Raw genomic sequence first — 14,733 nt, 5'->3', positions numbered from 1 at the left:
TAATTTAAATAACAAAAGTGTTTGAAATAAAAATTTTCATATTTAATTCAAATATGATTGATATGAAATTAAATACCTACATTGTTGAAATAAAAATGTGTTTTTTTATACCTTTCATGAAAATGAAATGGTATATTAATTTCGTCACGAAACCGAAAATTGTAAGTCCTTAAAGGAAAATAGATAGACCCACCATTAAGTATACCGAAATAATCAGGTTGAAGAGCTGAGTTGATTTAGCCATGTCCGTCTGTCCGTCTGTCCGTCTGTCCGTCTGTCCGTCTGTCCGTCTGTCTGTTTGTATGCAAACTAGTCCCTCAATTTTTGAGATATCTTGATAAAATTTGGTGAGCAGGTGTATTTGGGTGTCCGATTAGACATTTGTCGGAACCGACCGGATCGGACCACTATAGCATATATCCTCCATACAACCGATTTTTCAGAAAAAGAGGATTTTTGTAATATCTTACCCAATTTAACAGATTGAAGCTTCAAACTTCACCATATACTTTCGTATATTGCACATATTGTTGCCTGAAATAATTTATGAGATCGGTCGTATATATAGTATATATCCCCCACAACCGATTGTTCAGATAAGGAACTTTTCGTAATTACTGCCCTATTTTAAGAGCTAGAGGCTTCAAATTTCAGTGAATGCTTACGTATATAGCATATATTGTTGTCTGAAAAAATCATAAAGATCGGTGGTATATATAGTATATATATGGTGGTATATATAGTATATATATATAGTATATATATATATAATTTCGCAAATTTTAGCCCCATTTTAACAGCTAGAAGCTTCAAATTTCACCGAATATTTACTTATATAGCATACATTGTTGTCTGAAAAAATTATAGAGATCGGTTGTATATATAGTATATATCTCATACAACCGATTGTTCAGATAAGAAACTTTTCGCAATTTCTACCCCATTTTAACAGCTATAAGCTTCAAATTTCACCGATTGGTTATGTATATAGCATATATTGTTGTCTGAAAAAATCATAGAGATCGGTTGTATATATAGTATATATCTCATACAACCGATTGTTCAGATAAGAAACTTTTCGCAATTTCTACCCCATTTTAACAGCTATAAGCTTCAAATTTTACTGATTGCTTACGTATATAACATATATTGTCGTCTGAAAAAATCATAGAGATCGGTTGTATATATAGTATATATCTCATACAACCGATTGTTCAGATAAGAAACTTTTCGCAATTTCTACCCCATTTTAACAGCTAGAAGCTTCAAATTTCACCAACTGCTTACGTGTATAGCATATATTGATGTCTGAAAAAATCGTTGAAATCGGTGGTATACATAGTATATATCTCATACAACCGATTGTTCAGATAAGAAACTTTGCGCAATTTCTGCCCCGTTTTAACAGTTAGAAGCTTCAAATTTCACAAAATGCTTTCGTATATAGCATATATTGTTGTCTGAAAAAATCATAGAGATCGGTGGTATATATATTATATACTTCATATAAACTGTCATATTGGACCCTTTTTTACGGCTAGAAGCTTCAAAATTCAACAAATTTCATCAAATAGTTACGTTTACGTCATATATTTTTGGAATACGTGATTCGTAGCCATAGTTTTTACATGCAGACCACAAAAAACGTGAAGCTTTGCATCCTCACACAGATTACCTACCTATTTTTTATTTGATATTTATCTTAAAAATCGTTTAGATATGTTCAAATTTGACCAAATGCTTACGTGTATAGCATATATTGTTGTCTGAGAAAATCATAGATACCGGTGGTATATATAGTATATATCCCATACAACCGATTGTTCAGATAAGAAACTTTGCCCCCCATTTTAACAGTTATAAGCTTCAAATTTCACCGATTGCTTACGTATATAGTATGTATTTTTGTGTCAAAAAATCATGGAGATCGGTGATATATATAATATATATATGATGGTATATATAGTATATATATATAGTATATATATATTTTTTTACGATTTCGGCCCCATTTTAACAGCTAGAAGCTTCAAATTTCACCAACTGCTTACGTGTATAGCATATATTGATGTCTGAAAAAATCATTGAGATCGGTGGTACACATAGTATATATCTCATACAACCGATTGTTCAGATAAGAAACTTTACGCAATTTCTGCCCCGTTTTAACAGTTAGAAGCTTCAAATTTCACAAAATGCTTACGTATATAGCATATATTGTTGTCTGAAAAAATCATAGAGATCGGTCGTATATATATTATATACTTCATATAAACTGTCATTTTGACCCCTTTTTTACGGCTAGAATCTTAAAAATTCATCAAATTTCATCAAATAGTTACGTTTTCGTCATATATTTTTGAAATACGTGATTCGTAGTCATAGTTTTTACACGCAGACCACAAAAAACCTGAAACTTTGCATCCTCACACGAATTACCTACCTGTTTTTTATTTTATATTTATCTTAAAAATCGTTAAGGTATGTAGATCTGTTCACTATATATTTCTTATCTTATACATCCGATTATTCGGAGATTACGAACGGGATAAGATTATTGTTCAGCCCCATTCATGAAAGGTATGAAGTCTTCGGCACAGCCGAAGACAGTCCCGTTCTTAATTGTTTATTTTATATTTATCTTAAAAATCGTTTAGATATGTTCAAATTTGACCAAATGCTTACGTGTATAGCATATATTGTTGTCTGAGAAAATCATAGATACCGGTGGTGTATATAGTATATATCCCATACAACCGATTGTTCAGATAAGAAACTTTGCGCAATTTCTTCCCCATTTTAACAGTTATAAGCTTCAAATTTCACCGATTGCTTACGTATATAGTATGTATTGTTGTGTCAAAAAATCATGGAGATCGGTGATATATATAATATATATATGATGGTATATATAGTATATATATATAGTATATATATATTTTTTTACGATTTCGGCCCCATTTTAACAGCTAGAAGCTTCAAATTTCACCAACTGCTTACGTGTATAGCATATATTGATGTCTGAAAAAATCATTGAGATCGGTGGTACACATAGTATATATCTCAAACAACCGATTGTTCAGATAAGAAACTTTACGCAATTTCTGCCCCGTTTTAACAGTTAGAAGCTTCAAATTTCACAAAATGCTTACGTATATAGCATATATTGTTGTCTGAAAAAATCATAGAGATCGGTCATATATATATTATATACTTCATATAAACTGTCATTTTGACCCCTTTTTTACGGCTAGAATCTTCAAAATTCATCAAATTTCATCAAATAGTTACGTTTTCGTCATATATTTTTGAAATACGTGATTCGTAGTCATAGCTTTTACACGCAGACCACAAAAAACCTGAAACTTTGCATCCTCACACGAATTACCTACCTGTTTTTTATTTTATATTTATCTTAAAAATCGTTAAGGTATGTAGATCTGTTCACTATATATTTCTTATCTTATACATCCGATTATTCGGAGATTACGAACGGGATAAGATTATTGTTCAGCCCCATTCATGAAAGGTATGAAGTCTTCGGCACAGCCGAAGACAGTCCCGTTCTTACTTGTTTTTGTTTTAATAATGAAACATTTTATTTTTTTATTCACCATTATTCATATATTCACCTTTTTTAGGCTGTATAAACATTGTTAGGGCTTTTGTTATAATATAAGCTATAGCATAAAAATTAACTAAATTATGAAGAAAGTACAACTTAGAAATAAGAAACTAAATCTAATATATATTATAAATGGGAAAGTTTGGATGTGAAGATGTTTGGATGTTTAGATGTTTGGATGTTTGGATGTTTGGATGTTTGGATGTTTGTCCAGACGTTTGTCTTTGTGACTCAATCACGCAAGAACGGCTGGACCGATTTGGATGAAATTTTGCACACATATAGCCAATAGTCTAGAAGGATCTACTAGCTATATATTTTTCAAAAGGGGCGTGGTCTCCGCCACCTAGGAACAGTTATAATTTAATTATTATATTTTTTGTCTTTGCGACTGAATCACGCCAGAACGGCTTCACGGATTTTGATGAAATTTGGGACAGAGATAATAAGCTACTGCCGAAATTTTTTTCGAACATGGAAAGGGGGTCCCACGACCCTTTCGAATAATTACTTTTTAACAATTTTTACACATTATAACTTTTCGTATACTGACCTTCAACAATATTACAAACTCAATGGGTGAAATAAGTCGAGGGCTTACAAAGTGAGCAGTGATACACCCCCCCTCCCCCTCCCCCCCCCCCCCCCCCTCCTTTCCCGTCTCGTGCAAAATCTATAAATTGCTATAACTCAATGTAAATTTTGTCCTAAAATCAATAATTTTTGGTATCTGGCTCATACAGATCGAGATCTAAACAATTTTGGAAAAACGATCAGTGGTACTCTCCTCCTCCCGCCATCCGCCCTACTTCAATTGTTTTTATTAGCACGCTTTTATTAGCTTTACCTGTATGTTTCTTTGTAACTCTTCATTCGCTCCAACGCGCCTGTTGCCTTATTAACATGGTTTTATAATTATCTTCACCCTATTTGGAATCCCGTTTGGGTCATATCGAGACCCTTCCGGGATCATTTCTGGATGGTTTTCGGGATCCGTCGGCGATCCCGCCGGGGTCATTTCTGGACTTTTTCGGGACTATTCCGGGATTATTTTGGGACCCTTCCGGGATCATTTGTGTATAGTTTTCGGGATCCGTCCGGGATTCCGTCGGGATTATTTTGGGACATTTTCGGGACTATTCCGGGATTTTTTCGGGACTATTTCGCGATCATTTGGGGACCCTTCCGGCATCATTTCTGAACGGTTTTCGGTATCCGTCCGGGATCCCGTCGGGGTCATTTCGGAACTTTTTCTCGACTAAGACGGGATCATTTGGGGACCCTTTCGGCATCATTTCTGGATGGTTTTCGGGATCCGTCCGGGTCACGTCGGGGTAATTTCTGGACTTTTTCTCGACTGATACGGGATCATTTGAGAACCCTTTCGGCATCATTTCTGGATGGTTTTCGGGTTCCGTCCGTATCCCGTCAGGGTCATTTCGGGGCCCTTTCTCGACTAATACGGGATCATTTGGGGACCCTTTCGGCATCATTTCTCGATGGTTTTCGGGATCCGTCCGGGATCCCGTCGGGGTCATTTCGGGACTTTTTCTCGACTAATACGGGATCATTTGGGGACCTTTTCGGCATCATTTCTGTACGGTTTTCGGGATCCGTTCGGGATCCCTTCAGGGTCATTTTGGGACTTTTTCTCGATTAATACGGGTTCCTTTGAGGTACCTTCCGGCATCATTTCTAGATGGTTTTCGGGATCCATCAGGGATCCCGTCGGGGTCATTTCGAGACTTTTTCTCGACTAATACGGGATCACTTGGGGACGCTTTCGGCATCATTTCTGGATGGTTTTCGGGATCCGTCCGGGATCCCGTCATGGTCATTTCGGGACTTTTTCTCGACTTATACGGGATCATTTGGGGACCTTTTCGGCATCATTTCTGTATGGTTTTCGGGATCCGTTCGGGATCCCTTCAGGGTAATTGGAACCCTTCAGGCATCATTTCTTTGTGGTTCTCTGGATAAGTCTAGAATCGTGTCGTTGTCATTTCGGGTTTTTTGGGACTATTCCGGGAACTTTTGGAGACCCTTCCGTGGCATTTCTAGATGGTTTTTGGGATCTGTCCGCGATAGCGTCGGGGTCATTTCGTGGATTTTTCTGGATAATTTCGGGATCATTTGGGGATCCTATCAGGTTCATTTAGTTCTTTTTTTACTCAATTACAAAAATAAAATGTATTAGACAGAAACATTTTTTTAAACAGATAACTTGATAAGCAGGCTAACGTGAATATCCCATATATTTAATTTTCTCCTTGCGGACGGGGCCGCGGGTAAAGGCTAGTTATGAATAAAGTTAAACTTAGAAATAGTAAACCTTTTGACACATATATGATAGCATATAACATATATATTATTATTTTGATGCAAAAATTAATTAATTTTGAACAATTCAAGATTATTAGCAGAACATAGATAAGAATTGCTTTTATAACGTATTTCGGTTAAAAGTATTACAGTTTTACGGTTAAAAGTATTACATATTCTGTATAAATTCCATAAAAAAAGTGTTGCCCAAAAAACCCGGTAATTTTCGCGTTCCTGGGGATATTTTAGAAAAAGTGTTTGAAACATATTGAAGCGGATATCTAAGCACTCAAGAAAGGGCTGAAATTTATACCATGTTTTATAAAAGTATATAAAAAAGCTACTTATATTACCCTCATCTATTCCCTCGACAATTATGAAAGGCTGTATTGTCATTCCTACAGAGTAGTACATACTTATCAACTCATAACTTTTTCTTTCGTAATCGTTGATTGAAATTAGTCTCAAAACAAAGCGTTCTTGCGAGTCTGCTATTGTAGCTTTTTTCTTAGCTTTCCGCAGGAACTTTGAAACCTTGACAAAGGAGGAGGAACTACACTTAGCAGCAATGTCAGAATGTAGTCTTGTGTATCTTTAAGATTTAATGAAAATAGATTGATTTAGTAGTTTTCTGTTGTTGGCTTGTTAGATTTCATTTTTATTTCGTTCGTTGAAGTTTTGGCAATAGAAAAGAGTTGTTTGCAGAAATCGTTGTGGAGATTAATTTCATAAAATCATTGAATTTTGTTGGTAAACATTTCCCATTTCGAATACAAACAATCTTCCTTGTCAGGGTACATGATCTTAAAATCAACTTTTATCTGTAATGTGTAAATGTCTTTTTAGAATCTGTTCACCAAATTTGTAATGTCATTCTTACCGATTCAGGAGCCCGCGAGTCAGAATACTTGGGCCACACTTGGAGAAAATCAATGTTGGTCATTTCTTTTAGGTCATTCTGTCATTTTGTTCACAAAATATTAAAGGAAGTACGCAAAATTTACTTTTTGATCAGAATTGACAGCAAACAACAATAATGAACTCAACCAACTGCTTCTTCTTGCACATGTATGAGCATTGCCACAAATTTAACTATGAGCATGTTTAAAATAAAAATGTTTGAAGAAAAGTTTTCAGTTTTGATTTAAGTATGGGAAGTTGTAATTTAACTATGCGCATATTTAAAATACAAATTTTTATATTTGAAGCAAAGTTTTCATTTTTGATTTAAGTATGGAAAGTTGTAAGCTCAAGACATTTTTAAAATAACTACGAGCATATTTAAATTGAAAATGCAGCATTTTTAAATCAATTATAAAACATTTTAAAATGCAAAATGCATTTTTATTTTAAAAATTCTATTTTTAATTTAAAGATGTTTTGCTTTGTTTTAAAAATTTATTTTTGATTTTAAAATCCGATTTTTCTCTGGGTGTAGTGCTTAGTAGTAACCAGCGTCCAAAATTCTTATTGTAGGGCAATTTTTGGCTACCCTGGGCGATATCCTGAATATATATGGTAACTCCCTGGTTCCATTAACGAGAATATACAAGATCCATTAATTTTGGAGCTTCTATTATAGCGTAGATGTTCAGTAGAGCTGTGAGCGAAGAAGCTATTCAAGAGAAGTGTGATGCAGGGTGTTCATGTTGGGGCCTCGATGCATCAAAGATGTTTCTCACGATACGATACCATAATCACAGCTACGATACTAGTATCACAGCTTCAGGGCTTCCTCTTGGTGTTTACCAGTTACACTAACTGTACGATGTAGTGAACTCCGTCCGTGCCCTGATTTTCAATTAGCGCTAGAGAAACGGGCCGGAAACTTGTGGGCTATGGTCACTCCATTATCATGGCACATGACCCCAGAATATATTTCTCTGTGCAGGTTACTCAGTTTGGGCAGCAAATTGGTGATAAAACTGAGTAAAAGCGCTGGAGCAGGTTTTTTTTTGTTACGAACCCGAAGTTTGCACCAGTGCCGTTCCAACGAAAGTTTCTACTAACTAGAATAATGAAATCATAGTCCAAGTTTATTAATATTGTACTTATTTCATCACAGATCACTTGGAAACGCGCTTTATATGATCTGATTTTGCTGAGAACAGAATTTTTAGTAACGGTCTCCTTAATCGCCATTTATTTGGGTATTATATTTGGTCTTCCTGTACCTAATTGTCCAAAGTAAGTTTTGTTCACCCTTCATTTCACGTAACAAACAATTCTTTCATGTCTGCAGTGGTTACTTGGGTCCAGGTGGCAAGCATGCGTTAGCTAAATATCCGAATTGCACAGGTGGTGCTAGTGGCTATATAGATCGTCTGATTTTGGGTAGTGCGCACCTTTATCAACATTCCACAGTGAAACATGTCTATGGAGCGCAAGCATTTGATCCTGAAGGACTCTTTGGTATTGTTTCAATATCGCTTTTATGTTTGAAATTGGAATAATATGATCTATATTCAATTTAGGTTGTCTTTTGACTGTGGTCCAAGCATTCCTGGGTGTCCTTGCTGGCGTTATAGTATTGGTGTATACCGATGCGACGGCACGTATCAAACGTTGGTTGTACTGGTCAATTAGTTCGGCTATGTTGGGTGGCATCCTGTGCTTTTTCTCTATAGAAGATGGTCCGATACCGATTAATAAAAATCTTTGGTGAGTAATCTCCATTACATGTTATACAAAACACAAATCAATCTGCATTGGAACAATTAACTTTTATTCTAGGTCGTTATCTTTTGTGCTTGTCACCGCAGCGTTGGCATTTTTTATCCTAAGCATACTCTATTACGTTATTGATGTACAGCTCTGGTGGACTGGTTCTCCTTTTGTGGAGTCTGGCATGAATGCCATTATTATGTATGTGGGCCATACTGTGATGCATAAAATGTTGCCTTGGCATTGGCGCATCGGTCCGATGAATACTCATTTTATTCTTTTGTTGGAATCAACTTGGAATACCTTGCTTTGGGTGGCGATTGCTTTGTATTTAAATTCGATTCATTTCTATTATAGTTTGTAAGAAGAAACTACTAATGAGGTGAAATGCTGTGAAACACCATGTTCTACTGACTACTCTAAATACGCAATGATTTGGGTGGGTGGCTTGGAATCACGTCCTTTCCAATCTCCCACTCTTATCACCAGCTCCAGTAACTTTGGGCGGGTTGCTTGGATTCACGTCCTTTCCAACCTCCCACAAACCGCAGCTCTACTTATTGTCTGTTAAATATACATCAGCTGCTCGAAATCACATCCATTCCGACAGCACTAATAATCAATTACCGTTGCTCGGCATCGCAGTCCATCCCGACAACTGATTTAATAATAAATATATATATTTTATAATATAAACTTTGTTCACTAGTAACGTAAATATTGTAACGAACTTAGGAAATTCTTGATTATTTGGCAGCTCTGTTAACGTTCGAGTCTCTGAAATCAAATATTCAGTATAGCAAAACGTTCCTTATTTAGACTACTTTGGGAGTAGTGCTTCACAATTACAATTATCGCGTACTTTACTAATAGCGTGTTTAAATCAGTGGTCGGTGCGCCATAGCTCAATTGAGCTAAACTTGCTTCACAAATATTCCTATTCTCCATCGTTCATTCGTTAGCGAGACAGCAACGAATAAATACTGCGCACGGTTGTCGCAGAAATGTTAAGATACCCTGTGAGAAATAATATGGTGGGGAAACGTAACTGTTCAGACGGCCTTAAACGGTAATTAACTCATGGTCTAAATATGTTTCGAGTGGGTTTTACCTTTTTATTTTAACAAAAGTTGTAGCAGTTTCATTCTGGCCTAACTTTTTTTCTGAGCCAAAAAAATTTAACTTTCGCTGTGCAAAAAATTACTATAGAATATTTAAAGTAGCTTGGCAAAATTGTCAAAAAATGTACGTGAATGAATCTTTATGTTTTTTAAGTCAGCCACAATTTTTTAAACATTATGTACTTCTCTGGTTGCGGCGCCAGAATTAGTTCCGGTGTGATGTCTTAAGCGAGTAATCGCCACTATTTTTGCGATATTTGCCGTTTCAAGCCGCTTTGACAAGCCAAGTTTCATATGCATTTACATGTAAAATATTGTTTACGCTTCGAAGCGACTAGCATTTGACGAATTAAGGGACTTGGGAGTATTTTAAACTATTTCTGAATCTAAAATCAAATTTTCCAAAAAGTTTGATAAAACTGCTTTTAATAAATGCACGTTGCTATTTCAACTTTAGTTTCCTGCTAGGATGCTCATGCTCTCGCTCTATTTTTATAACACTTACAAAAAACAGATTAATTATTCCTCAGCTTGAGCTGCTTTTATACTCTCTGTTGCCTCGTTCGCATATATCTCCAAGGGTCAAGACTTTTCACGAACAACCTTCTCGAACAGCTGCTTATTCCTTTCTCCTTTATGTATCCGGTACTTACTTTTGTGTTCTTATTATATGCGTGTGTATGTGTGAGTAATAACCCTGCAAAAAATCGTGCGATTAATCCCTAAAGAGATTGGTTCTCGATTGAACTCTTTCGCCTACATTTGGGTATAACTGATCCCCTCTAGCCCCTTTCGGGTACAGTTGGGATTAGTCAGTTTGAAATCTGTGTAGCTCATTTTAGGAAATATTTAAAAAAAACGGCAATGAAATGAGCATAATAAAAAAGATTACAGATGATTGAATCGAATTATTCAAAAAAAAAAAAAAAAAAAAAAAGGCGGAGCCCTATACCGAACCTAAATTACTAGGACTTAACGACTACGTTCGTGGCCACCGTGGTGTGATGGTAGCGTGCTCCGCCTATCACACCGTATGCCCTGGGTTCAACTCCCGGGCAAAGCAACATCAAAATTTTAGAAATAAGATTTTTCAATTAGAAGAAAATTTTTCTAAGCGGGGTCGCCCCTCGGCAGTGTCTGGCAAGCGCTCCGATTGTATTTCTGCCATGAAAAGCTCTCAGTGAAAACTCATCTGCCTTGCAGATGCCGTTCGGAGTCGGCATAAAACATGTAGGTCCCGTCCGGCCAATTTGTAGGGAAAAATCAAGAGGAGCACGACGCAAATTGGAAGAGAAGCTCGGCCTTAGATCTCTTCGGAGGTTATCGCGCCTTACATTTATTTTTTTTTAACGACTACGTCGGAGTTAGGGTTAAATTTTCGGAGAATATTTTTTATTCCTTTTTGAAAGGCGGGCAAACAACTTACATCAAATAGATTTAGTGGTTTGCAAACCCTTCGATTTATTACTGCCATGAAAAATGTGACTGGCCGTATTTGAGTCCTTATTAAACTGAAAAGGGCTAGTATTCATATGTTCCCATATGGGTATAAAGGGGATTGGCCCTATCGTTTCGTTCGGGTATAAATGGGTACAATTAGCATCTTCATAGGGCATGCTCAAACAAAAGGGAACAGTTCAACTCATACAAAGAGATCAAAACTGGCATTGGTCGCATATTCCTTTGCGACTCATGCCGGATTCATCCTAGACTAATCGCATTTTTTGCAGAGAACTTATGCTCTTAAGTGATTATTATATGTGTACGTGAAATAATCTCATAATAATACAAAATATATTTTTGGAAATGCGCAAATAAAAATAGCCACCTTCGATGTTGCTACTCTGCTTGTTCAGCGACCATTTTAGCTTTTTTCAAGCTAGATTTAGCTTTTTTGTTCTCCGTTTAGCTTGCTTTTTTCAGAAATTTTTTAATTTTTTAAAAATTTTGAAAAATCTAGATAAGCAATTTTAAGAACATTGAATGAATTGGGCTTGATTTAAAAATATTGAGGGGCTAAGGAGCAGATAATGTTGGCATTATGGCAGGCAGAAATCGGGGCGCAGTAACTTTATTAAGGCAACATCAACCTAGTATCATTTTCGTTCCGTGTGTTTGCCACTCTATTCCATGATTGCTTCGTCTGCTTCGAAACCGAAATTTTTGATTTCAGAAACATTTAACTGGGTTTCTAAGTCCACATGTAGACAAAAGAGCTATGCAATGATACATACATACATATATGCTGCGTAAAACGACGGACTCGACCCGTTGCAAATCGCATCCACACGAATAGGATAACTCCTTGTTTTTCTGTACTTATGTCAACAGGCATAGTATTTATTTGAAAGATACCGTTGTATGTAATGCCTATAGCACATATAAATTAAACTTATGACCAACAAAAATAAGGCTTACATAAGGCCTTATTAAATGAACCTACTTGCTGTATTAGGGCTTATATATAGGCCACCCAAAAGCCAACGTAATATAAAAGCACGCAAGTAATTTTCTGTCAAAAATGGCTCAAGCACATACAACTTGTATGAGAGCAACCCAAATTGAATTTGCTGCGTGAAAACCTAACTCGATTTCCAATTTTTGTTCTGCGTGATATTTATAGCGTTTTCTTTTCTGGCTATAGTGTTACGCTTTTTGTGCGCCGCGCAAGGGGCTAAAACACATATCAAAAACTTGAAAAAGAGGTTCTCAGACAGTGTGGAGTAAAAGGACAAAAAGTAGATATCCTTATTGAAAAAAAAAAAAAAAAAAAAATACTGATTTATCGACCTTTTCTTCTTAACTATCCAGTTTGCTGGCTCGAGGTCTATGTTTTTCTTGCAAAAACTAATAAACTAATAAACTTTTTCGTTCTGCCAATATATTTCGAATTACCGTCGGTAATCGTCTTCAGGACAAACTAATAACAATATAAAGCATTAATATAATAAATAATTATCCCTACAACAAATTTATTCATATATGTACATACATTTATTTACACGTTTGTACTGCTTAACGTGGAGTATCATACTAACTCTTTTTTGATAACAAAAATCTGTACGCCTGTGCTACGTTCTCTACATCAGATTTGTAATTTAATCTCTTGTCTGCCGGTGTGTTGATTATGTGCAGCATTTATAATGTGAATCTCTTCTTATTGAAAATAGTTTTGGCTTATATGCTTACTTTGCTGTTGTTGTGCATTTATTTACTAGCAGCACAGTGACGCATCGAAATTGTTAAATTTCTCCGCAATATGTATAACTTTCTAACATGATATTATATTACTGTTGTAAGGGTAAATTTTTTGAAACATTTTTACGATACTTAATATATTTTATAAAATAAAGATTGTTTCGGTATCGTTATCTGTCTCTCTAATTGGAGTAGAAACATATAATTTTCTTGGGTTGCCAACCCTAGAGCAAGCGGCGTACAACTGACCGTGTGAGAAGCATGATAGTTCCAAATGAACTCCTGCGACACTTAATGGCTGACTGTGCTTTATTTATGGTAAGTGCAAATGCTAGACGTACTGGAAACTGAAGTCGTTTCAAGTCGAAAGGCATATCGGAAGGAATCAAGGGAATGCAAGGAATGAAAACTTCTTCACCTGCTGATTTCCCCGACAAAATCGTTGCTTCGATGATGTTTGGATGTAAATTTTTAACTATCAGCCGAGTTCCATTGCATAATTTTGGTTGCCTCAAATTTCTTAACATTATTATTGGTGATCCAACTTTGAGGAATAACTGATGCGATGGCATTCCCGATGGTTCCAGTGAATTAAGAAACTCTACAGTGTAATTAACAGCTGATCTTCATCGACGGTTGTATCAATGGACTTGTAAGTTGTCACCGCACCTGGGTACTTGTTTTGAATCGCTATGTTGAGGTTGGATACTTAGTCGTTCCGTGGTGCTAAAATAGCTCTTTCTCTCAGCCACTCATACTTTTTTTTTTTAATAACTGTAGACAACCAATTCGTCAAAAGAGAAAAAAAAATTTCGAGTTCCATCAGAAAAACAAAATAATACTGTGATTGTATATTTGACTTTGCAAGAATTTAATTGAACAAAATGAACAGACATTGCATTTTATAGATATAAAAAAAGAAGAATATTGTTTACTTTGCAAAAGTTGAAATATTAACAAAAGAAGGGAATCGATAAGCTGTTTGGTTATGCCGGGCAAAATGTTGGGTTGAGAAATGTCGATATTATGGAATTAGGCCCGGGTTTTCAGTAGTTTGTTAAGCTAAGCTTAAACTAAGTTGGCTTAAACTCTAGTCAAATTTAAACTCCAGTTAAACTACTAAGCAGTTTTTCAGTCAGTTTAAGGCCGCCCTTTCGGTATGCTTTTTTGTGCGGTACCATTGCTTTTTTTATTATCTAAAAGCTGGATTTTGTTTACCCAACAAACATGGAAAAAAATTCTCTAGCGAAATTATATATGTAGTTCCGGAAGTGATATCCAACATCATAATTTAATTATTCTTAAACCATATATTCCTCGAGTTGATATCCAATTTTATTTTCCAATCACTATCCAACCTTTGAGAAGTTTTGTGGAATTAAAAGTTTTCGAGTTGATCTCCAACGTCATTAATATATTCCAATTAATATCCTAATTTAGAGAGATCATGAGAAATGTACTGTTCTCAAATGAATATTCAACACATTTCTCCAGTTGATATCCTACATTGTATATCGAGTTGAGGTGGAGTTGAAAGAAATCTCCAAGGTGGTACCACCAAAACCAACAGCTGTTTATCGTGAGAAATATACACCTGCTTGATAGCAGTAATGATGCGTAACTAATCAAAAATAAACTATATAGGCGGCCGCCGTGCTGTGATGTAGCATGCTCCGCCTGCCATACCGAAGATCCTGAGTTCACGCCCCCGGCAAAGCAACATCAAAATTTTAGAAACAAGATTTTTCAATTAGTAGAAAGTTTTTCTAAGCGGGGTTGCCCCTTGGCAGTGTTTGGCAAGGA

The 14,733-nt window shown here is 35.8% G+C and overlaps 1 protein-coding gene across 13 annotated transcripts in view; it reads left to right on the top strand.

Moving 5' to 3' along the window:
• Nucleotides 1–13,745, top strand: part of Hgsnat (Heparan-alpha-glucosaminide N-acetyltransferase) — an 88,027-nt gene extending 74,282 nt beyond the window's left edge. For 5 of the 13 annotated variants that reach the window (XM_067782938.1, XM_067782939.1, XM_067782937.1 and 2 more), the window contains exons 8-11: nucleotides 8,013–8,134; nucleotides 8,190–8,359; nucleotides 8,422–8,608; nucleotides 8,681–13,742. In XM_067782938.1, coding sequence (XP_067639039.1) covers nucleotides 8,013–8,134; nucleotides 8,190–8,359; nucleotides 8,422–8,608; nucleotides 8,681–8,975 — 774 coding nt within the window. In that variant the 3' untranslated portion in view covers nucleotides 8,976–13,742. Of the gene's footprint in view, nucleotides 1–8,012; nucleotides 8,135–8,189; nucleotides 8,360–8,421; nucleotides 8,609–8,680 lie in introns of all 13 variants that reach the window. The other 8 variants (XM_067782947.1, XM_067782946.1, XM_067782944.1 and 5 more) reach the window with 3 other exon arrangements.
• Nucleotides 13,746–14,733: the final 988 nt, after the last annotated feature.

The sequence above is a fragment of the Eurosta solidaginis genome, chromosome 4 (genome assembly GCF_040869045.1).
Source record: "Eurosta solidaginis isolate ZX-2024a chromosome 4, ASM4086904v1, whole genome shotgun sequence".
Lineage (NCBI taxonomy): Eukaryota > Metazoa > Arthropoda > Insecta > Diptera > Tephritidae > Eurosta > Eurosta solidaginis.
Note: the sequence above shows the minus strand (reverse complement) of the source record. Positions and strands in the feature narration are given on the sequence as shown.